General features: G+C 41.0%; 1 protein-coding gene across 2 annotated transcripts in view; it reads left to right on the forward strand.

The window, feature by feature from the left end:
• The window catches only part of lin28b (lin-28 homolog B (C. elegans)), a 48,734-nt gene extending 27,727 nt beyond the window's left edge, over positions 1-21,007 (forward strand). For both annotated transcript variants that reach the window (XM_024419656.2, XM_042321471.1), the window contains exon 4: positions 13,429-21,007. In XM_024419656.2, coding sequence (XP_024275424.1) covers positions 13,429-13,720 — 292 coding nt within the window. In that variant the 3' untranslated portion in view covers positions 13,721-21,007. The remainder of the gene's footprint in view (positions 1-13,428) is intronic.
• The last annotated feature ends 2,132 nt before the right edge of the window (positions 21,008-23,139 follow it).

A 23,139-nucleotide genomic window follows, 5' to 3' on the forward strand; every position in this document is an offset into this window, starting at 1 on the left:
AGAGGCACTGAGTTTGAAGGTAGGCCTTAAAAAACCTCCACAGGTACACCTCCAATTTACTCAAATGATGTCAATTAGCCTATCAGAAGCTTCAAAAGCCAAGACATCATTTTCTGGAATTTTCCAAGCTGTTTAAAGGCACAGTCAACTTAGTGTATGTACACTTCTGACCCCGGAATTGTGATATAGCGAGTTGTAAGTGAAATAATCTGTCTGTAAACAATTGTAGGAAAAAGGAGTTGTGTCATGCACAAAGTAGATGTCCTAACCAACTTGCCAAAACTATAGTTTGTTAATAAGACATTTGTGGAGTGGTTGAAACACACTTAGGTTGGAGTCATTAAAACCTGTTTATGTCAACTTCCGACTTCAACTCTGTATATATATATTATAGTACCAGTCAAAAGTTGACACACCTACTCATTCAAGGGTTTTTATTTTTACTATTCTCTACATTGTTGAATAATAGTAAAGACATCAAAACAATGAAATAACCCATATGGAATCATGTAGTAACCAAGTGTCATAACTGAGATTCTTCAAAGTAGCCAACCGTTGCCTTGATGACAGCTTTGCACTCTTGCCATTCTCTCAACCAGCTTCATGATGTAGTCATATGGAATGCATTTCAATTAACATGCATACCTTGTTAAGTTAATTTGTGGAATTTGTTTCTTAATGTGTTTTAGCCAATCCGTTGTGTTGTGACAAGGCAGGGCTGGTATACAGGGTTGCAATGGGTCGGACACTTTCCGAAAACAAAGTTCGCTTGTAACAGTGAACCTTTTTTTGTGGGAGACACATAAAGCAATTCTAGGTCTTGTGGCATATTTTGGTTAAACTATCCCCAATTCAATGGAATTGCAACCCTCTGCACGCACAGTGCATTCTTCCATCACATTTACATCTAATTCTCAAGATCTTGCACAGTAATGAGATGTTATTGAGCCCACACTACTACACTGTCTGAGCCAAGGACTACATGCTTTCTGGTAAGTTTTGATTACAATACTGGGTGGGGTGAATATATTTTATGTGACACACATTATTTTTTGTTAACTAGTAAATAGTAACCTATAGCAAAGTGTGTCTAAATCATTTCTAACTTGTTAACAATTTCTGCAAGTTAGTTTGCTACCATGTGGGTTTTAGCTTTCTTGAGCCTGCTATCGGAGGAGTGTTAATTCACCTGTTTCCAAACATGTTTTATTTGAAAACATTCATCTTCCAAAGGACTTGTATAATCTAACTGCGTAACTATTTATCTATTGTTTTTATTCTTCTAATCTTTACAGGACAATGCCACGGCACGATCTGATGTGTGGAGACATTTCACTGCAGCTAATGTAGAAGGAAAAGCTGTGTACATTTGCAAATACTGTGCCAAATCATATGTGAAGAATGCAAAAAAGATGCACAAACATCTGACCAAGTGCATAAAGTTCCCTCAGCGCTCACAACAAGCAACCTCTGACAAAGGTCCCTCTACTTCTATGTGAGGTGAAAATTATGAATCAGACACATTATTAGAAACAGCTCATGGTCCTCCTGGAATCAGAAGGTTTTTTGACTCAATGGAGGAACTCAGTCAGAGAAATGCTGTTGAATGTCTTTCTCGAGCTGTATATGCAACTGGTTCACCTCTGATGCTCACAGGCAATGTGTATTGGAAGAGATTTCGGAATGTTCTTCGCCCAGCATACCCCCCGCCAACCAGACATGCTTTATCCACTCATTTGCTGGATGCAGAGTTCAAGAGAAGGTCAAGCAAATTATAGAGAAATCAGACTGTATTGCAATCATCTCTGATGGGTGGTCGAATGTTCGACCAACCAGTATTCTACAAGAGCACAGACATAAGGGACAACAGACACACCGGTCTCTACATTGCAGATGAGCTGAAGACAGACATCAATGACCTTGGACCACAGAAGGTATTTGCACTGGTGACAGACAATGCTGCGAACATGAAGGCTGCTTGGTCTAAAGTGGAGGAGTCCCACCCTCACATCACACCCATTGGCTGTGCTGCTCATGCATTGAATCTGCTCCTCAAGGACATCATGGCACTGAAACCAATGGATACACTCTACAAGAGAGCCAAGGAAATGGTTAGGTATGTGAATGGTCATCAAGTTGTAGCAGAAATCTACCTCACCAACCAAAGTGAGAAGAATAAGCGCACTACATTGAAGCTTCCCAGCAACACCCGTTGGGGGTGTTGTTGTCATCATATTTGACAGTCTCCTGGAGGGGAAGGAGTGGCCATATCACAGTCTGCCGATATGGACAGCCCCATCAAGAGGATCCTCCTGGATGATACGTTTTGGGAGAGCAGCCTGAAACTCCTGAAACCTATAGCAGTAGCCATTGCACGGATTGAGGGGGACAATGCCATCCTGTCTGATGTTCAGACTGCTTGCAAATGTAAGAGAAATCCATACTGCCCTGTCCACTTCACTGTTGCTCCAAGCAGAGGGACCTGCAGTTATGAAATGCATCAAAAAGCGTGAAGACTTCTGCCTGAAGCCCATACACGCCGCAGCGTACATGTTGGACCCCAAGTATGCTGGCAAGAGCATCCTGTCTGGTGCAGAGATCAACAAGGCCTATGGTGTCATCATTACGGTGTCTCGACACCTTGGCCTGGATGAGGTTAAGGTTCTTGACAGTCTGACAAAGTACACTGACAAGCAAGGGCTTTGGGATGGAGATGCAATATGGCAGTCATGCCAACATATCTCATCAGCCACCTGGTGGAAGGGACTTTGTGGATCTGAAGCTCTTTCCCCTTTTGCCTCCATCATCCTCCAAATCCCACCAACATCCACCACCTCAGAGTGTAACTGGTCCTTGTTTGGGAAAACACACACAAAAGCATGCAACAGGCTGACCAATACAAGGGTTGAAAAATTGGTGGCCATCCAGGAAAATTTGAGGCTTTGAGCCTGACAACAAGCCATCCTCAACAAGGTTGGAAAGTGACAGTGAAGATGAGGCCTCAGAGTCTGATGTTCAAGAGGTGGACATTGAGGAGGTTCAGGGAGAAGACATGGAAGCCTGAGAGGAAGACAACCAAAGCTTTAGTTTCTAAACCATCATTTTACAGATGTATGTCAAAAACGTTTTTGGGAGATGCGATGGATCATTGGGTATCATTCAATATTCCTTTTTGTTCAGTGAAATCATCCCATGTGAAGAGTCGACTCATTTAATAAAAGTTCAATCGATAACTAATTAAATGTTTTTATTTATATTGGAAGGATTTAATAATTTGCATTTATGTCTCCTTATCATAAACCTTTTACCTTATGTTTATGTCTCCATATTTATTATATGGTAAATATATCCAATGCAAGAAACATCTACATTTAAGTGGTATTAATATTAATTTGCATATATTCCCGTTAATTCCCACGGAATGTGTCCACCTCAGAATATTCCCCAAAATGTGCAACCCTATATACAGAAGATATACACTGGCATTAACATCTGCTAACCATGTGTATGTGACCAATAACATTTGATTTGATTAACAGGTGTGTCTTCTTAAGTTAATTTGTGGAATTTTTTTCCTCCTTAATGCATTTGAGCCAATCACTTGTTTTGAGATGGGGTATACAGAGGATACCCCTATTTGGTAAAAGACCAAGTCCATATGATGGCAAGAACAGCTCAAATAAGCAACGAGAAACGACAGTCCATCATTACTTTAAGAATTGAAGGTCAGTTAATCTAGACAATTTCAAGAACATTAAACGTTTCTTCAAGTGCAGTTGCAAACACCATCAAGCGCTGTGATTGGCTGTGCTGACTGTCTCTATAGAGGACCGCGACTGCTGCAGAGGATAAGTTAATTTCATAGGGGCGGCAGGTAGCCTAGTGGTTAGAGCGTTGATTGAATCCCCGAGCTGACAAGGTAAAAATCTGTCCTTCTGCTCCTGAACAAGGCAGTTAACCCACTGTTCCTAGGCCGTCATTGTAAAATAAGAATTTGTTCTTAACTGACTTGCCTAGTTAAATAAAGTTAAATTAAATTAGAGTTTCCATCCTCAGAAATTGCAGCCCAAATAAATGCTTCACAGAGTTCAAGTAACAACTGTTCAGAGACTGAATCAGGCCTTCATGGTCGAATTGCTGCAAATAAACCACTTCTACTAGACTCCGAGTAAGTGAACAGATCTCTGCATGTGTGGTTCCCACGGTGAAGCATGGAGGAGGTGGTGTAATGGTGTGGGGGTGCTTTGCTGGTGCCATTGTCTGTGATTTATTTAGAATTCAAGGCACACGTAACCAGAATGGCTACCACACCTACTCTGCGACTCACAAAAATATGGCGGTTGGAACCAAAATTCTACTTTGTCACAACACATCTGATCAATCACATTAAGAAGGAAAGAAATTTGGCATAATCACCTTTAACAAGTCAAACCTGTTAATTGAAATGCATTCCAGGTGACTACCTCATGAAGCTCGTTGAGAGAACGCCAAGAATGTGCAAATCAAGGTAATGGGTGGCTACTTTGAAGAATCTCATATAAAATATATTTAGATTTGTTTAACACTTTTTTTGGTTACTACATGATTCCATATGTGTTATTGCATAGTTTGGATGTCTTCACTATTATTCTACAATGTAGAAAATAGTAAAACTAAAAACCTGGAATGAGGTGGTGTCCATTTTGACTGTACTGTGTGTGAATATATAGAACAAAAATATAAATGGAACATGCAACAATAAGAAAGGAGGACCAAGGCACTCTTCATATAATTAAAATGCCTTTATTAGTATGGGATGTTCAATAGAAACAGAGTTTTAAAAATCCGACGTGTTTTGGCTGCATGGCCTTCATCAGGGAGTACAAAAAAAGAATAAAATGTCCTCTTTTGAACAGCTTTTCCAATTAGCCCTAATTAGAAGAGGGCGTGGTTACAAAATTGGACACACCTAGTAAGCAACACTATACACATTAAAAAGTGAAATACTGTAGCTATGTTATCATTAAGATACAACTCCAAGCTAGAAGTATCAGGACACTTAAAGGTTTTTCTAACCTTAAATATGACTGGGAGAAGTGTCAAGAGTAAGAAAGCAATATATTCCATAGTACACTAGAACACAGCAAACATGAACAACAACAGTCTAAACATAGCTGAGGGCAATTGAGCAAAATATCCTCTAGATGACAGAAAATGGACCCATCACGACCCTACAGGAAGGGTGAGAAATCCATATCTTCATTTAAACCACGGTATTTAGTGGCCTGTAGTTTGTAAATCCAAAAACCTTCCCTTTGGTTTAACTGTTTAACTTCTTGCGTCGAGCCATCCCGGATCCGGGATCGTGAATACAGCCTCAAGCTCATTACCATAACACAACGTTAACTATTCATGAAAATCACGAATGAAATGAAATTAATATGCTAGTTCTCAAGCTTAGCCTTTTGTTAACAACACTGTCATCTTAGATTTTCAAAATATGCTTCTCAACCATAGCAAAACAAGCATTTGTGTAACAGCTAGCGCAGCTAGCGCAGCATTTAGCGTTAGCATCAGCAGGCAACATTTTCACAAAAAACAGAAAATCATTCAAATAAAATCATTACCTTTGAAGAACTTCAGATGTTTTCAATGAGGAGACTCTCAGTTAGATAGCAAATGCTCAGTTTTTCCTGAAAGATTATTTGTTTAGGAGAAATTGCTCCGTTTGGTGCGTCACGTTTGGCTACCAAAAAACCCTGAAAATTCAGTCTTCAAAATGCCGAACTTTTTTCCAAATTAACTCCATAATATCGACTGAAACATGGTAAATGTTGTTTAGAATCAATCCTCAAGGTGTTTTTCACATATCTCTTCATGATATATCGTTCGTTGAAAGCCTCCTCTCTCCTCTCAATCACTGGATGACTGCGTGCAGCTTGTAGATTACGCACCAATTTAGACAAAGGACACCGGGCGGACCCCTGGTAAATGTAGTCTCTTATGGCCAATCTTCCAATGATATGCCTACAAATACGTCACAATACTGCAGACACCTTGGAGAAACGATAGAAAGGGCAGGCTCATTCCGGGCGCATTGACAGCCATATAAGGAGACAATGGAAAACAGAACTTCAAAAATTCTGTCCATTTCCTGGTTGAAGTTTCATCTTGGTTTCGCCTGTAGCATGAGTCCTCTGGCACTCACAGATAATATCTTTGCAGTTCTGGAAACCTTAAGAGTGTTTTCTTTCCAAAGCTGCCAATTATATGCATAGTCGAGCATCTTTTCGTGACAAAATATTGCGCTTAAAACGGGCACGTTTTTTTATCCATAAATTAAAAGAGCGCCCCCTATATCCAAGAAGTTAAGACGGTCCCCTTTTCTAATAGAGGCCGGAATATGATCAATACCCATAGCTTGTAGGGAGGCAGGGTTGCCATGGTGTAGGGACTTGTAGTGCCTTGCCATGGGGTAGTCTTCATTGCCTACCCGTATGGCGTACTTGTGTTCCACTAAGCGGTCTTGAAGGGGTCTTTGTCCGTCCAATGTGGAACACCTTGCACTGTGGACATTCCAATCTATAGATGACATGAGTGGTTTTACAGTTAATGAAATGCTTGACGTAATACTCCATTTAGGAAGCTGTGTCAACAAAATACTTCTTCTGTACAATATTACTGCAATGGTTGCAATGGTTACATTTAAGAGCCCTTGGGTTTGTGGTCAAGCCAAGTTTTTTGAGAGTCACCCGGAAGATAACTGTGGACTAATTTGTCATTTAGGGTAGGACATCTCTTAAAGCTTATGACTGGTGGCTCAGGAAAGACTTGGCGTAGTAGCGTATCACTTTGGATGATTCCCAAATTATTTTTAATGATTATTTTAATGTTCTCCGCTTCAGTGCTATATTTTGTAACAAAATACACTCTCTGATGTGTCACGAGGCACTCCCATTCGCAACAAGTTCTCTCTGTCAAGTAATCCAGCCCTTATACCTGCATCTTTCAGGACCTGAACGCTGTAGCCTCGATTCAAGAAGCAGATTTGACACTAGTCTGTTTCCTGATCTCAAATTCTGCGGACTCTTTGGAATTGGCCATATGGAATGTTCTCTTTTAGCCTTTTGGGGTGAAAGCTGTCTGCCCTCAGAATGGTATTCCCATCTGTAGGCTTCCACACATCTAAGATTGATGTGTGCAAACAACCCTTGTCAGTTTTACTAATGTCGAGGTCCAAAAAATGAATTATCCTTGCTGTACTCATAGTTAGTTTGATGTTAGGGTTAATGCTGTTAAGGTATTGGTGGAAGGAAATAAGTTCATCTTCTGAGCCGGACCAAAACAGGCAAACATCATCAATATGGAGTCCCCACCATATAATCCGGTCAAAGAAATGGTTATTAGAAGGATCCAAAATGAAGTCATTTTCCCATTTACAAGCCAGCGTAGGAAGGGCTGTAGCTCCCATGGCACATCCTTTGACCTGTTTAATACTGTCCTGAAAGATAAAGATGTTATGATTAACTTCTTGGTGACAGGTGGCAGTATTTTCACATCCGGATGAAATGCATGCCCAAATTCAACTGCCTGCTACTCATCCCCAGAAGATAAGATACGCATATCATTAGTAGAATTTGATAGAAAACACTCTGAAGTTTCTAAAACTGTTTGAATCATGTCTGTGCCAGTGACTCAGGTCAGGCAGTTTGTTCCCTCAAAAACACATTTTAAGCCTAAATCCACTTTTTGTCCCATCATCCAGAATGCCACACTGAATACATTTGCCAAAAAGTGAATTTTGATGTGGAGAATCTGTTTAAGAATCTCCAACCAAACACGACAATTTATATATTTTTCGTGGTATCCAATTGTTAGTAGTTACTATCTTGTCTCATCTTGTACGGGCTCGGGAGGTCAAAAGCCAAAAGCCAGCTAAGGTCAAAAGCCAAGTGTCCTCCGAAACACAACCCAACCCAGCCAGCCGCACCAATGTGTTGGAGGAAACACTGTGCACCTGGCGACCTGGTTAGCCTGCACTGCGCCTGGCCTGCCACAGGAGTCGCTGGTGCGCGATGAGACAAGGATTTCCCTACCGGCCAAACCCTCCCTAACCCGGACGACGCTAGGCCAATTGTGCGTCGCCCCATGGACCGGCCGGCTGCGACAGAGCCTGGGCTTGAACCCAGAGTCTCTGGTGGCACAGCTAGCACTGCGATCCAGTGCCCTAGACCACTGCGCCACCCGGGAGGCCCCACAATGTAATCTTTCTAAGACAGAGAGGGATGCAGTTGAATCATTGTCCTAAAATGAACAAAAAAGCAGACAAAGGTGGTGCTTCTTCATCACACAAAGGAATAACCTCAACCAATTTCTAAAGACTGACATCCAGTGGAAGCGGTAGGAACTGCAAGAAGGTCCCTTAGAAATCTGGATTCCCAATGAAAACCCATTGAAAAGAGTGACCTAAAAAAAAAAATCTGAGTGGTTTGTCCTCTGGGTTTTGCCTGCTAAATAAGTTCTGTTATACTCACAGACATGATTCAAATAGGTTTAGAAACTTCAGAGTGTTTTCTATCCAAATCCACTAATAATATGCATATCTTATCTTCCGGGGATGAGTAGCAGGCAGTTGAATTTGGGCATGCATTTAATCCGGACGTGAAAATACTGCCCCCTGTCACCAAGAAGTTAAACCAAAGGGAAGGTTTTTGGAATTACAAACTACAGGCCACTAAATATCCTGGTTTAAATGAAGATATGGATTTCTCACCCTTCCTGTAGGGTTGTGAGAGGTCCATTTGTTGTCATCTAGAGGATATTTTGCTCAATTGCCCTCAGCTATGTTTAGACTGTTGTTGTTCATGTTTTGCTGTGTTCTAGTGTACTATGGAATATATTGCTTTCTTATTCTTGACACTTCTCCAAGTCATATTTAAGGTTAGAACTACCTGTAAGTGTCCTGATACTTCTAGGTTGGAGTTGTATCTTTATGATAACATAGCTACAGTATTTCACCTTTGAATGTGTATATTTTTGCTTACTAGGTATGTCCAATCAATTTTGTAACCACGCCCTCTTTCAATTAGGGCTAATTGGAAAAGCTGTTCAAAAGAGGACATTGTATAATTCTTTTGTACTCCGACGAAGGCCATGAGCCGAAACACGTTGGATTTCAAAAACTAAACCTTCTATTGAACATGCCATACTAAAAGGCATTTTAATTCATTATATGAAGAGTGCCTTAGTCCTCCTTTCTTTTTGATGACCAATGTACTATTGTGTACCTTAGTAGAGCTTCCCTTCCTCCTCTTTCTACTAGTGGAACATGCAACAATTTCAAATATTTTACTGAGTTACAGTTCAGAGAATGAAATCAGTCAATGTAAATAAATCCATTAGGCCCTAATCTATGGATTTCACATGACTGAGTACAGATCTGTATCTGTTGGTCACGACACCGTAAAACAAGGTAGGGGCTTGGGTCAGAAAACCAGTCAGTATCTGCTGTGACCACAATTTGCCTCATGCAGCACAACACATCTCCTTCGCATAGAGTTGAACAGGCTGTTGATTGTGGCCTTTGGAATGTTGTCCCACTCCTCTTCAATGTCTGTGCAAAATGGCTGGATATTGGCAGGAACTGGAACACGCTGTTATACACATCGATCCAGAACATCCTAAATAGGTGACATGTCTGGTGAGTATGCAGGCCATGGAAGAACTGGGACATTTTCAGCTTCAAGTAATTGTGTACAGATCCTTGCAACATGGGGCCGTGCATTATCATGCTGAAACATCAGGTGATGGCGGCAGATGAATGACACAACAATGGGCCTCAGGATCTTATCACGGTATCTCTGTGCATTCAAATTGCCATCAATAAAATACAATTGTGTTTGTTGTCCGTAGTTTATGCCTGCCCATAACATAACCCCACCACCACCATGGGGCACTCTGTTCACAACGTTGACATCAGAAAACCATGCCCCCCACACGATACCATACACGCTGTCTGCATTAGATGACCTGGCCTCCACAATCACCTGACCTCAACCCAATTGAGATGGTTTGGGATGAGTTGGACTGCAGAGTGAAGGAAAATCAGCCAACATATGTGGGAACTTCTTCAAGACTGTTGGAATAGCATTTCTCATGAAGCTGATTGAGAGAATGCCAAGAGTGTGCAAAGCTGGCATTTAGGCAAAGGGTGGCTACTTTGAAGACCATAAAATATCAAATGATGTTTAAAAAATATATTTTGATTTGTTTACTACATCATTCCATATGTGCTATTTTATAGTTTTGATGTCTTCACTATTATTCTACAATGTAGAAAATAGTAAAAAACAAAGAAAAACCCTTGAATGAGGAGGTGTGTCCAAACTTGACTGATACTGTGTGTATATATACACTGCTCATAAAAATAAAGGGAACACTTAAACAACACAATGTAAGTCCAAGTCAATCACACTTCTGTGAAATCAAACTGTCCACTTAGGAAGCAACACTGATTGACAATGAATTTCACATGCTGTTGTGCAAATGGAATAGACAACAGGTGGAAATTATAGGCAATTAGCAAGACACCCCCAATAAAGGAGTGGTTCTGCAGGTGGTGACCACAGACCACTTCTCAGTTCCTATGCTTCCTGGCTGATGTTTTGGTCACTTAGACCACTTTTCACTTCCTATGCTTCCTGGCTGACGTTTTGGTCACTTTTGAATGCTGCCGGTGCTTTCACTCTAGTGGTAGCATGAGACGGAGTCTACAACCCACACAAGTGGCTCAGGTAGTGCAGCTCATCCAGGATGGCACATCAATGTGAGATGTGGCAAGAAGGTTTGCTGTGTCTGTCAGTGTAGTGTCCAGAGCATGGAGGCGCTACCAGGAGACAGGCCAGTACATCAGGAGACGTGGAGGAGGCCGTAGGATGGCAACAACCCAGCAGCAGGACCGCTACCTCCGCCTTTGTGCAAGGAGGAGCACTGCTAGAGCCCTGCAAAATGACCTCCAGCAGGCCACAAATGTGCATGTGTCTGCTCAAACGGTCAGAAACAGACTCCATGAGGGTGGTATGAGGGCCCGACGTCCACAGGTGGGGGTTGTGCTTACAGCCTAACACCGTGCAGGACGTTTGGCATTTGCCAGAGAACACCAAGATTGGCAAATTCGCCACTGGCGCCCTGTGCTCTTCACAGATGAAAGCAGGTTCACACTGAGCGCATGTGACAGTCTGGAGACGCCGTGGAGAACGTTCTGCTGCCTGCAACATCCTCCAGCATGACCGGTTTGGCAGTGGGTCAGTCATGGTGTGGGATGGCATTTCTTTGGGGGGCAGCACAGCCCTCCATGTGCTCGCCAGAGGTAGCCTGACTGCCATTAGGTACCGAGATGAGATCCTCAGACCGCTTGTGAGACCATATGATGGTGTGGTTGGCCCTGGGTTCCTCCTGATGCAAGACAATGCTAGACCTCATGTGGCTGGAGTGTGTCAGCAGTTCCTGCAAGAGGAAGGCATTGATGCTATGGACTGGCCCGCCCATTCCCCAGACCTGAATCCAATTGAGCACATCTGGGACATCATGTCTCGCTCCATCCACCAACGCCACGTTGCACCACAGACTGTCCAGGAGTTGGCGGATGCTTTAGTCCAGGTCTGGGAGGAGATTCCTCAGGAGACCATCCGCCACCTCATCAGGAGCATGCCCAGGCGTTGTAGGGAGGTCATACAGGCACGTAGAGGCCACACACACTACTGAGCCTCATTTTGACTTGTTTTAAGGACATTACATCAAAGTTGGATCAGCTTGTAGTGTGGTTTTCCAATTTTGAGTGTGACTCCAAATCCAGACCTCCAGGGGTTGATACATTTGATTTCCATTGATCATTTTTGTGTGATTTTGTTGTCAGCACATTCAACTATGTAAAGAAAAGTATTTAAGAATATTTCATTCATTCAGATCTAGGATGTGTTATTTTAGTGTTCCCTTTATTTTTTTGAGCAGTATATATATATATATATGTGTATATATGTGTATGTATGTATGTATGTATAAATATATATATGTATAAATATAGATGAAACTGCTGGGTAGTGACAATAGTTTCTGGCATTTCAAAATGATTTATGGCCTTTTATGCTGCCATCTAGTGGAGGAAAGAGCACTTGTACAGAAATCAAAGGGAATCCTGAATAAGGCCCCAATAATCTCCACCTCAGCACCAGTGGTGGAAAAAGTACCCAATTGTCATACCTGCGTAAAGTAAAGTTACGTTAATGGAAAATGACTCAAGTAAAAGTGAAAGTCACCCAGTAAAATACTACTTGAGTGAAAGTCACCCAGTAAAATACTACTTGAGTGAAAGTCACCCAGTAAAATACTACTTGAGTGAAAGTCACCCAGTAAAATACTACTTGAGTGAAAGTCACCCAGTAAAATACTACTTGAGTGAAAGTCACCCAGTAAAATACTACTTGAGTGAAAGTCTAAAAGTATTTGTTTTGAAATATATTTAAGTATCAAAAATAAAAGTATAAATAATTTCAAATTCCTTATGAAGCAAACCAGACAACACCATTTTCTTGTTTTTAAAATGTACGGATAGCCAGGGGAGCACTCAGACATAATTTACAAACAAAGCATGTGTGTTTAGTGAGTCTACCAGATCAGAGGCAGTAGGGATGACCAGGGATGTTCTCTTGATAAGTGCATGAATTGGACCCAATTTCCTGTTCTGCTAAGCATTCAAAATGTATGGATTAAAAAGTACATTATTTCCTTTTAGGAATGTAGTGAAGTAAAAGTAGTCAAAAAGACAAGCAGTAAAATACAGACCCCAAAAATGTAGTACTTTAAAGTACTAAAGTATTACTTAAAGTATTGTTACTTAAGTACTTTACACCGCTGCTCAGCCCATAGCACTGGGTTGATGTCAGGAAATTGCTTTTATTCTTTTGGGTAACACTTTACATAAAGCTGACTGGTATACATTATTACATCTTATAAGAGTGTATGAGGCTTTATAATGTCTAATAATGATTTGTTGGACTAGTAACCGAATGGTTGTTCTTAACTGACTTGCCTAGTTAAATAAAGGTAAAATAAATAGCTAAATAATAATTAGGCTTGTAATATGTCACGTCTCTCAATGTAACACATTTTCATCTGATGTTTAGTCAAGATGACTTTGACGATAATAACAGATGAAGCCTAATGACAAGACTTGCTGTGTATTATAGCTCCATCGTAACACATTATACCTGTTGACTCCTATTAAAGCAGTATCCAATTATGACTTCATTCTTATGAGTCATTCAATGTTGTTTTCATACTAGTAGCAAATTATACTAGTAGCAAATTGGGTGACACCGTTTTATGTCCTTTACCTGTTCCTCCTCCTCTCATCCTTTTCTCTCCATTCCACTCCCACTGTCCTCTGTCCAGCTGTTATAACTGTGGAGGTCTGGACCACCATGCCAAGGAGTGTGGCCTGCCCCCCCAGCCAAAGAAATGCCACTACTGCCAGAGCATCAGGCACATGGTGGCCCAGTGTCCCCACAAGGTGCTGGCGGCCCCCACAGGCTTTCAGGACCCCCTGCACCCCTCTACCTCGACCCACCTGTACCCCGCCGACGAGGAGGAGCGCTCGGGCTCGTCCCCCCTTGAGGGCCCCTCTCCCTCCCCAGAGGAGCTACCCCAGTCACACCGCGTTGGCCCCCAGAGGGGGAGGAAATAGGGGGAGAGCTGTACCTCCTGACCCCTGACTCTCCTCACCTAAGGAACCCCCCTTAACCCCCACCCCTAATCTACCTCGCACTTGTGGAAATAATAGGTATATTTTTGGCAGGACCAGCGCAGCTATGGCAACGATCGTCAGGGGTACGGATGTATGTGACTGACTGGCTGTGCAGCTATGACAACCATTGCTGGGGATATGGATGCATGTGAATGACTGTCTCTTTGTGTGTGACTGGTCTCAATCAGTGCAGCTCAAGAGACGATATGGTCTTAAAGAGAAACAAGGTTGGCGGTGAATCTAATGACTCTCTGGGTTAGATGACTGTCTGGGTTAGATGACTCTGGGTTAGATGGCTCTCTGGGTTAGATGGCTCTCTGGGTTAGATGATGGCATCCATAACTCTTTCTGTGGCAATTTCTGAATAGGACTCGCATCTCTTTTAGATTTCGGTCCACCTGGTTCATATTTATATTATATAACCGTTCCAAAGGTCATGATGCGGCGATCCAGCAGAGTTAATTTTAAGCATTAAGGATTTTAAATAAGGCCTTGATGTAGGAAAGTGCTTCTTAATCCTGTGTATTTTAGTTGTATCCTTCTACACACTAGATTCAACTAATCAACTCACCACCGACTTTTTGATTAGAGTGGGTAACACTGATAGGCCCTGTATCAAAACAATGGAACCTCAACCAATCAGAAGCAAAATTATTCTTTAATGTGGCCTATCCAATCAGTGTAGAGGAGATTACCATGGATACCAGAGTGAATGTCATACCTACCAGTAGCCTAACTGTCACTCCTAAACCACAGAATATTTTCTAGTTCAGTGGTACTGACAATTGACTGCAGAGTGCATAGCATTGAATCCAGGCATGTGTGCATACTTGCTTGTGTGCGAGTGGAGTTGTGTGTGTGGGGTTGTGAGTGGGGTTGTGTGTGTGTGTGTGTGTGTGTGTGTGGGCTTTTGTGTGTGTGTGTGGGCTTTTGTGTGTGTGTGTGCGAGAGACGCTGACCCTTTCATAAAACAACAGTGGCAGACGAGAAGTTTCATCTTTCAGATTAGGGGCCAACCTCTAGCTGGACTTGCTATTAACAATCATATTTCATATAATCCTACAGATGCCTCATAAGAAACCATATAATCAATATCCACCGATAGGTTTGTTTCAAAACAGGAAAAAAATACCATTATTTAATTGGACTAGATCTAGAGTTGGGTTGCTGGCTAATTAGTTGAACAGTTTATAAACTCACAATATATGTCAGTAATATATGTATGAAAGAATAGCATATTATTAAAATGTAAGTAATATTCTAACATAGTTTAAGAAAGCTCTGTATTGTGCGTAGGATTCTTTATTGTCAAGTTAACACAGCGTTATGTTAAAGCACCATCACACCCCTCTCTCCCTTGACCTGTGTGACATCACTATCTCCTCCTTTCACTCTACCCCTCTCTATCACCATCTATCCCCTCTCCTCCTTTGCCATCAAGTGCCTAGGGCCTGGAGGTTCTCACTGACTTAATTAGGTAAACCTCAGAATCCTAGATAAAGGCCCAGTAACAGTCAAGTCTACATACCCTCTAGGTCTGTGTGATGTCACAATCCCCCTCAAAACGGGATTCCAAAACCCCGCTGCCATGTTCCAAATAGTCCAGAGATTTACTAAGACAGGAAGGAGGGAGGCAGAAAAAACTCAAATGCTGGTTTTTGTATGACGTGAATCCTCTGCGACTTTCCAGTAGCGCGTATCCTAATGAAACGTGACAACTCTTCTCTGACCATATTGAATGTGAAAATAACTTCTCTGAAGTGGCACTCCACCCAAAAGTTAATGTGGCTCACTTTGGAATTGTATCTTAATGTGCTGACAAATCAAATGACTTTGTATGATGACATCAAACTAGCTTGTGTTTTCTAAAGCTCTAAAACAAACTATGTAGGCAACCAACTGTTTTTGGTATACATTTCTGTACCAAAGAGTATGGCTTCATTTGAAGGCATTTTAAAAGTAGGAATTGTCGCTTTGCTGTTCCTGCTCCTTTGGAATTTCTAGGGACGATTGCTGAAAGTTCAACACTGAGGTTGTTTATGTACAGCTTTTTGAATGTGTGACATGCATCGAAATAAATCCAACAAGTGCACAACAACAGAGAGGAAGAGAATGACCAAACCACACAACGAGCACAGACCAAGGAGCACTCACCTGGATAATATTCCATTTTTGGTACAATGTTTTTTATTTTTTATTATTTTCTTACCCACAATTCCTCTCAGGATGATAAACTGTTCTCAGGGAATAAAAAAAAAATATTTTATTCTTTTGGGAATCATCCACCAAGTTTTAATGTTTCTGTACCTCATGTACTGATATTAGTTAACTACCTCTTGAGTTATGCATATTTGTGCATTTTTTTTCATATGTTTTGTATTATTGATCTTGTATGAATAACTGTAGGACTATATTGTACTGAGGCTTTGTGAGTTTTTGAAGGGCCCTTTGTGTTGCCACAGATTTTTATCAGTCATTTCAACAAAAATATATATATTTTTTGTTTGTTTCCAGCAAAATCCTACCTCATTTCCTGTGTTTCCTCCTGGCCCCTCCTACCACCTCTGTGCAGTTTTTTGTTACAAGCCTGTTGGCACAGGAGTCACAATGCCATTTCAATCAATCACATAACTGAAATAGTAGATCGGTTGTGACTATAACAATTGTTTTCACATCAAAGACAGTTTTTTAGGCCTTTTACTTCGGTTTGAAATGGGAGTGTTAATCACCACATCCAGGGTGAATTCTCTCTGCCAGCTAAGTCTGTGTGTGTGTCAGCTTTTCCGAGCATAAAATAGTGTTGGCTTAGCTGCAGACAACAACCAGTGAGAAATCCTCCGTTTTGGGCCAGCTATATAGGTATGTCGTTGGTCAAGTGTTTATACACCATTTTTATACTAACCTCATTATAAAAGGATTTGACTTTGTTGTAAAATAAAAACAACTTTTGTCATTGTTTGTAACCACTTGATAATGACCGGCATGAGGTGGACACGAATAAGATTGTACTGCGTATACGCACAAGGAGATTGTGCCTATCAATGTTTTGTCTGAGTAGTCCCACCGCATTACCAAATAGCTATTTTTCTCTGGGTTCGTCAGTAAGTGACCTAAATGTCAGCCATTTTGACAACCTCCAAAAATCGCAAGTTGTGTTGGCTCAAGATCATTTCTTTTTGTAAACAACACTATGTAGTTATGAGTGGCATTAATAATACTTAACACGAAATATGTAGATTTTTATAGTAATAGTGACCTTGCATATGTAGAGATCCTTTTTTTTAAATGAATATTCTTATTTTTGGACTGAAAAACCAGCTACTCTGAGATTAAAAGGACAGAGTTTTTGGGTGAAGGCTGCAGTATTACATTATAAACTCACCTCATAGTCTTACAGTTTGCAGTAAATGGTCGACTAGTTTACGCCGCAATATGAACAAAAAGTACCAGAGTTTCTTCAAATCATTGTAACTACTGATTTGATTATTGTCTCATCTTGCTATCCTGTTCAGTATTTAACAGTCAGGTAGGGAATTATGTTGTGTGAATTGCGAACCTCTCATAGGCTCTGTTCAAATGCACGTACTAGCACTCCACTTTCAATACATGTCCAGTATGGGCGGAAATTGGAATATGTCCATTTATAAAACACAACTGGAGACACCACATCATTTTTGGAGGAATCTGTGACACAAAGGTGTTACGGTAGCTAGTAAAAGAGCTTTTAGGAGCGGTCGGGGACTAACTGGAAATATTAACTTTAGCTAGCTAGGCAACTGTTGGCCGATTTGACTTATTTGTAGTTAGTTTGCTACAGCACTGCTTTTTGAGAGCAAACCTAATGCTGCCTCCAAAACTGACAGGGTGTAAACCAATACATCTCGATGTTTGACGTCCCCACTTTCTTAGCGTGTACATGCCCAATACATCGGTTCATACTAGGTGGGATCAAGGTGCTAGTGTGGAATGTAAAAGAATACTGTCTCTCTAAGGTGGTTGTGTTCAGATTAGCTTTCTGTTGGGGACTGAGGCACCATATGATTTACTTGTCTAATAGGCTGCATTCAGGCGCATTGAGTCGAATGTTTCACACACTTGTGTATGATGTACTTGACTCCCATCTTCACTGTCAGCTGCCAAACCAGGTTGACACTTGATTGCCACATGCTTGAGAGTAGAGAGACCTAAATCAACAGTGACACGTTATTCCAGGTTCATAGGGTATTTTCCTTCGATCCCGTTCAAGACCAAACCAGTTTGAAACATTATGATCCTGAATGCACCTGTTCTGTGTTATTTTAACCTTATTTGAACCAAAACCACTGCTTTCAGCTCAGTTTCAGAAGCACCGCTTTCAGCTCAGTTTCAGAAGCACCGCTTTCAGCTCAGTTTCAGAAGCACCGCTTTCAGCTCAGTTTCAGAAGCACCGCTTTCAGCTCAGTTTCAGAAGCACCGCTTTCAGCTCAGTTTCAGAAGCACCGCTTTCAGCTCAGTTTCAGAAGCACGGCTTTCAGCACAGTTTCAGAAGCACGGCTTTCAGCACAGTTTCAGAAGCACTGCTTTCAGCACAGTTTCAGAAGCACTGCTTTCAGCACAGTTTCAGAAGCACTGCTTTCAGCTCAGTTTCAGAAGCACTGCTTTCAGCTCAGTTTCAGAACCACTGCTTTCAGCTCTGAGTTTCAGGCCTCGGTCTATCTCTCGTGATTACTCTACTGGTGATGCCCCCCAAGTTCAGACTTTTACTTGATCAGATTAAGCCTAGTGGAGGAAGATTAATTCCAAATCGACCCCTTGTCCTTCATCCTTAGCCACTCCTAGGAGAATTGTATAGATGGATATTTGGCAACATTGCCACCTAGCTATTCTGAAAGTAAAATGAAGAGATCACCAGGGGTTGGAACCAAAAATGTTTTACAATCGTTTTGTTGTGAACAGAACCATACATTTTTTTGTTCGGTTCCACTGTTCCGACTGCAAAAGAAAGTTCTGAACCGGTTCGAACCCCCCAAAAAGTACTGGTTTATATTGTTCCTTTCCATTCCTTTTTAAACCTCTGAAATCAACTTTTTATTTTTTTTACATTAAATAATTTCACCAATCAGTGTGGATAGAGCAGCTTGCTGTGGAGTGGGCAAGCGACACTTGTTTAAGCCTAGATAGTGCATGGGCGCTATCGGCTGCCTAGGCTATAGTTGTTTACATGCACAACCAAGTGTAGGGCAAGAGATGCTACTGAAATTTAGCAGAGAATTATACCTACGGAGCAGCGGCTTCTACAGAACAACTTTGCATCTTTGAACTTCTATCTAACAAGCTTGTGTGTGCAGAGCGGAACCAGAATTAAAAACGTCTTACCTTTTTGTAGTTAGTAAATTCAATGTTAAACGTGATAACTACTGTATCTGTAACTAGCATTGAAACAATTAATCCATTCTTCTCTAATTAAAAAATCTCTCCCTAATGTCTGAATCATCACGCTTGTAACGTCAGTAGGCTACATTAGCCTCGGTGGGGAGGGGCACGTTGCCTACACACTCAGTGATGCCAATTTAGCCATTTTGTTGCTAGAATGAGCAACCTTTCAGACTACCCTGGCAACTTTTTTTTCCAAACAGCACCTAGCAACAAATTTAGCTACTTTTAAAATAGTATTTGGAACTTTAAGCAACTTATGAAAAGTGACTCAAACACTAAAATGCACGCATGTTCCCTCTCAATGACACAACAACGTTTTTCTCTGTGTCACACTCAGTCACAACACACGTGCCTGGCTGCAAAAGTGCATTGTGAGTGACGTCAGCAGCAGGCGCTCAGCTCGTGCACAGGCAGCAGCAGGCCTGCAGCAATTTCAACAAATTGCAAATCATTGTTGGCTGACTGCAGCTGCAGTAGTACGGGTTTGACAAGCCAAACCCAATGAATATAGTTGGTCACGAATGTTTGATCTTGAACAGAACTATCAACATGTCTCAATAACAATTGTACAGCCAGAAGAACAGAAAAGAGTGGGAGTCTGTACCTGAACATGTCAAATCATATTTTTTGCCGGGATGGCCAGTCAATTTGAGTAACGTTAGTGTATTCTACGTAATGACATCACAACGTAATTTACCAACAAATCAACCTGCCTCCAGCAACTTACCCTGAAAATGAGTTGGCAACACTGCACACTCACATATACTGGCAAAGATTTTCAGCTGGCAGGCAGACATTTGTATAAGCTTAGATCACTTTCGTTCCCTTTTGTGATTTTGACCCTCAAATAATGTCTGTATTTTCCATTTGTCTGTTCTGATCCCTGAACCGGTTCCAACCCTTGGTTTCCACATATCCAATCCTCTGAAATCTACCGGAGTACCTAGGGTGTAGGGACTAGGGTCGATTTGTAATTCAGCATTACTCTGGTTGTCATCCAGTATTAAGTCAGTTCTAGAGATCTGTAAAGCCTTCAGAAACAAGACTTATCCATGTTGTGATGCTAAGAGGGGGACACTAAAGCACACAATGCCCGTTAGTGGGTGAATTAGAAAATGACTGACAATGGCGGAAATTCACATACCTCAATAGCCATGGTGGCTGCTCTGTTCTTGGCCTGTTTTTGGGAACATTAATGTTTACTCATCCTTATATCATGTTTGATTCACAGAATGTCTATACACAATAAAACCTCAATAAAACCATACTGGAATAATGTGGATCTATGAGGAAATAGACAACACAATGCTTTAAACCTTAATGTTGTCAATATAAACCAATACCTTATTGTATTTCCAAGACAACATAATGCTTTAGAGATCGGTTTTAAAGGGGTATATATATATATATATATATATATATATATATCTCCTTGTATTTCCAAGACAACTCAATGCTTTAAACCTTATGTTCCAGTAGCAGATACCTCTTTGCATTTAGGTACAAGTACAGGTTTAGCTCTTGATTGAATTAACTTGACTTTTCTCTTGTTGGAGTTGTTCATTTTTTGTTTTGTTTTCTCTGCCCTTAGTGGCTGAAGGGGTTCTCACCCCTGTCCCCTCGCTTGTGTAAGTTGAGAACCCAAGCACTGATTGATTTTATTGATACAAAAGTTGTATTTTATGTGCATATCACTCATTATTATAGCCTCAATATAAACATAATGCCTTTTTTTTACCTCTGTGAATCTTGGATTTAAAAAAAATATATATGTTTTGAATGTTTTACTTGATTTGAAAATAAACCTATTATGTTGGCATTAAACTCAATTGTGGGTTGGTTCTTTATAGTGAAGAATAGGTTTGTTACAGGTCTAGGTAAAGAGACTTAATGAAGCTGATCCTATTGGTTCATGTCTTATCAGGGGTATTAGTCAGATTCAATTGCAAAATGTTTTGCACAAGAGTTTCTATTGGACAAATTCAGGTAGGTCCCTCCCTGGGCTGGGTGGAATTTCTGCCATTTTGCGTACACCTATCCAATCCCTTTTCAGATCTAGAAGTAACTAGGGAGACGGTCTACCTTCCTATACAGTGTTAGCTAATGTTCGCTTAGCTACAGTGATGTAGTAGTGGAAAGAAAATGTTAGTAAACAGAGAGCTGTAAGTAAAATAGGCTAATGCTTCGTATACTGTCTGCATTTTTCTGCATAAGGTGGGTGTGAGACCCAGTGAGAGGATTTTACAGTGAGGAGGCAACTATACAGAACCAATTTTTTTTTGCCAAGAGTGAGGCTTTTTATTATCAAACGTGAAGATATAGCCATCAACATGTAGAAGCATTTACAAAAAGAATAAACCAGGATCAAATAGAGCTCTTCAAAACCAAATCTAGCAGCGTGCCAACCTTACACCATCTCTGTTCCACAAAACAGTGAGAGAACAGGCTTATAGTAATACCCATGAAGCAACTGACCAATGGGAAACCCTTTCATATATCTTGTCAGTTAACATTCAACGGACATGAAATACCATGCATGTCCAGATAGTACTCTTAAGCCTATACTAGCACACATATCAATAACTGTGCTTAACCCATGCGTAAGAGAATACATACGACTGGGGATAGGAACGTCCCCCGGGATAAGCCACTACTGCACCACTCTACCATTAACTATGCGCTCCAGCGCGCCACATTTGCCCGTCAATTCTCTGAACAGGAAATGAACAGAACCCTCTTCAATAAACAACGAAATACAAGGTAAACTAATAATACACATTTCTGACGATCTACTTTCACGTTTTAATTAGTAAACAGAATGAATTACCAGAAATAACCTATATTATTGGGAGACTCACAACGAAAGGTTCCGGCATCAAACCAATTGCCAGTGCTCCCAACTCAAAAACTCTTAACACACAATTCTCTTTTTCAGGTGATCAACAACAATCAAGAGGAAATCTCTAACCCACATTATTATCAAGAAATACATGTGCTTCTCATAAACAACTATAGTAATAATAATAAAAGGCCTTAGATGATGCGATGGAGGACAATCTTCATAGTGGGTAACATTTGTGAAAATAAGACAGGTGATTTATCAACTCTAAACTATAATTTCCAAAACAATATTTTACCTCTGTCATATTGATGCTAATATGGTTGTAGTGTGATGTATTTGAAAACATTTCTTTCAAGCACACTGACCAGTGGCCATCTTGACATTTGAAAGTTGTTTTGGTGTACCTTTTACACTTCGAAAATGCACCGACAGCGTCATTGCATTTTGGTACACCAGAATTACATTCCTTTCCAATGACACGCTACGTTTGCCTTGCAGCATTGCGTTGCAGTGCGTTCTGTGTGGTGCATACATTGGATTTATAGAAGGTATGCATCAAACTGAATGTGTAGACGGCTGGACAGAAATGGTAGCAGAAGGTGAGTGTTGAACTTTTGTTGCACACACATCCAGATGATGATGCATATTATTTTTCGCAGATTTAAACACTGCTGGTGTGTTCTATGCGTTGCAGTTTTGTCGATACAGCTGGCAGCAGAAGATGAACCATTTCTAAAGATGTGCTTGGCTTTCAGCAAGCACACCTAATAAAATGACATTGTCCATGTGAAAGCTTAATTGATGGTGAGAATCCTTTACCAAGTTCAGCTGGTTCAATAAGCTTGCCATGTTGTGGCTTTCAGGGAGGGCACAAGTATGAATATGTTAAACTTGTTACACAGGGTTTTTCTCTTTCTCCCTTCATATCAAATGGCAGTTGAAGATTAGCCTGGCTACCCGACCACATCGCTCTGGCCAAATGCCATGCCCACTAAAGTTTCTTATCCACGATAAGTCAGGATTTGTTCTTCACTCCAACAACTTTGTCAAATGCGAACACATTCAAACCGTTCTGATTGGTCCCAGAAACGGATGCGCTGGG

This window comes from Oncorhynchus tshawytscha, linkage group LG05, assembly GCF_018296145.1.
Source record: "Oncorhynchus tshawytscha isolate Ot180627B linkage group LG05, Otsh_v2.0, whole genome shotgun sequence".
NCBI classification, from domain to species: Eukaryota; Metazoa; Chordata; class Actinopteri; order Salmoniformes; family Salmonidae; genus Oncorhynchus; species Oncorhynchus tshawytscha.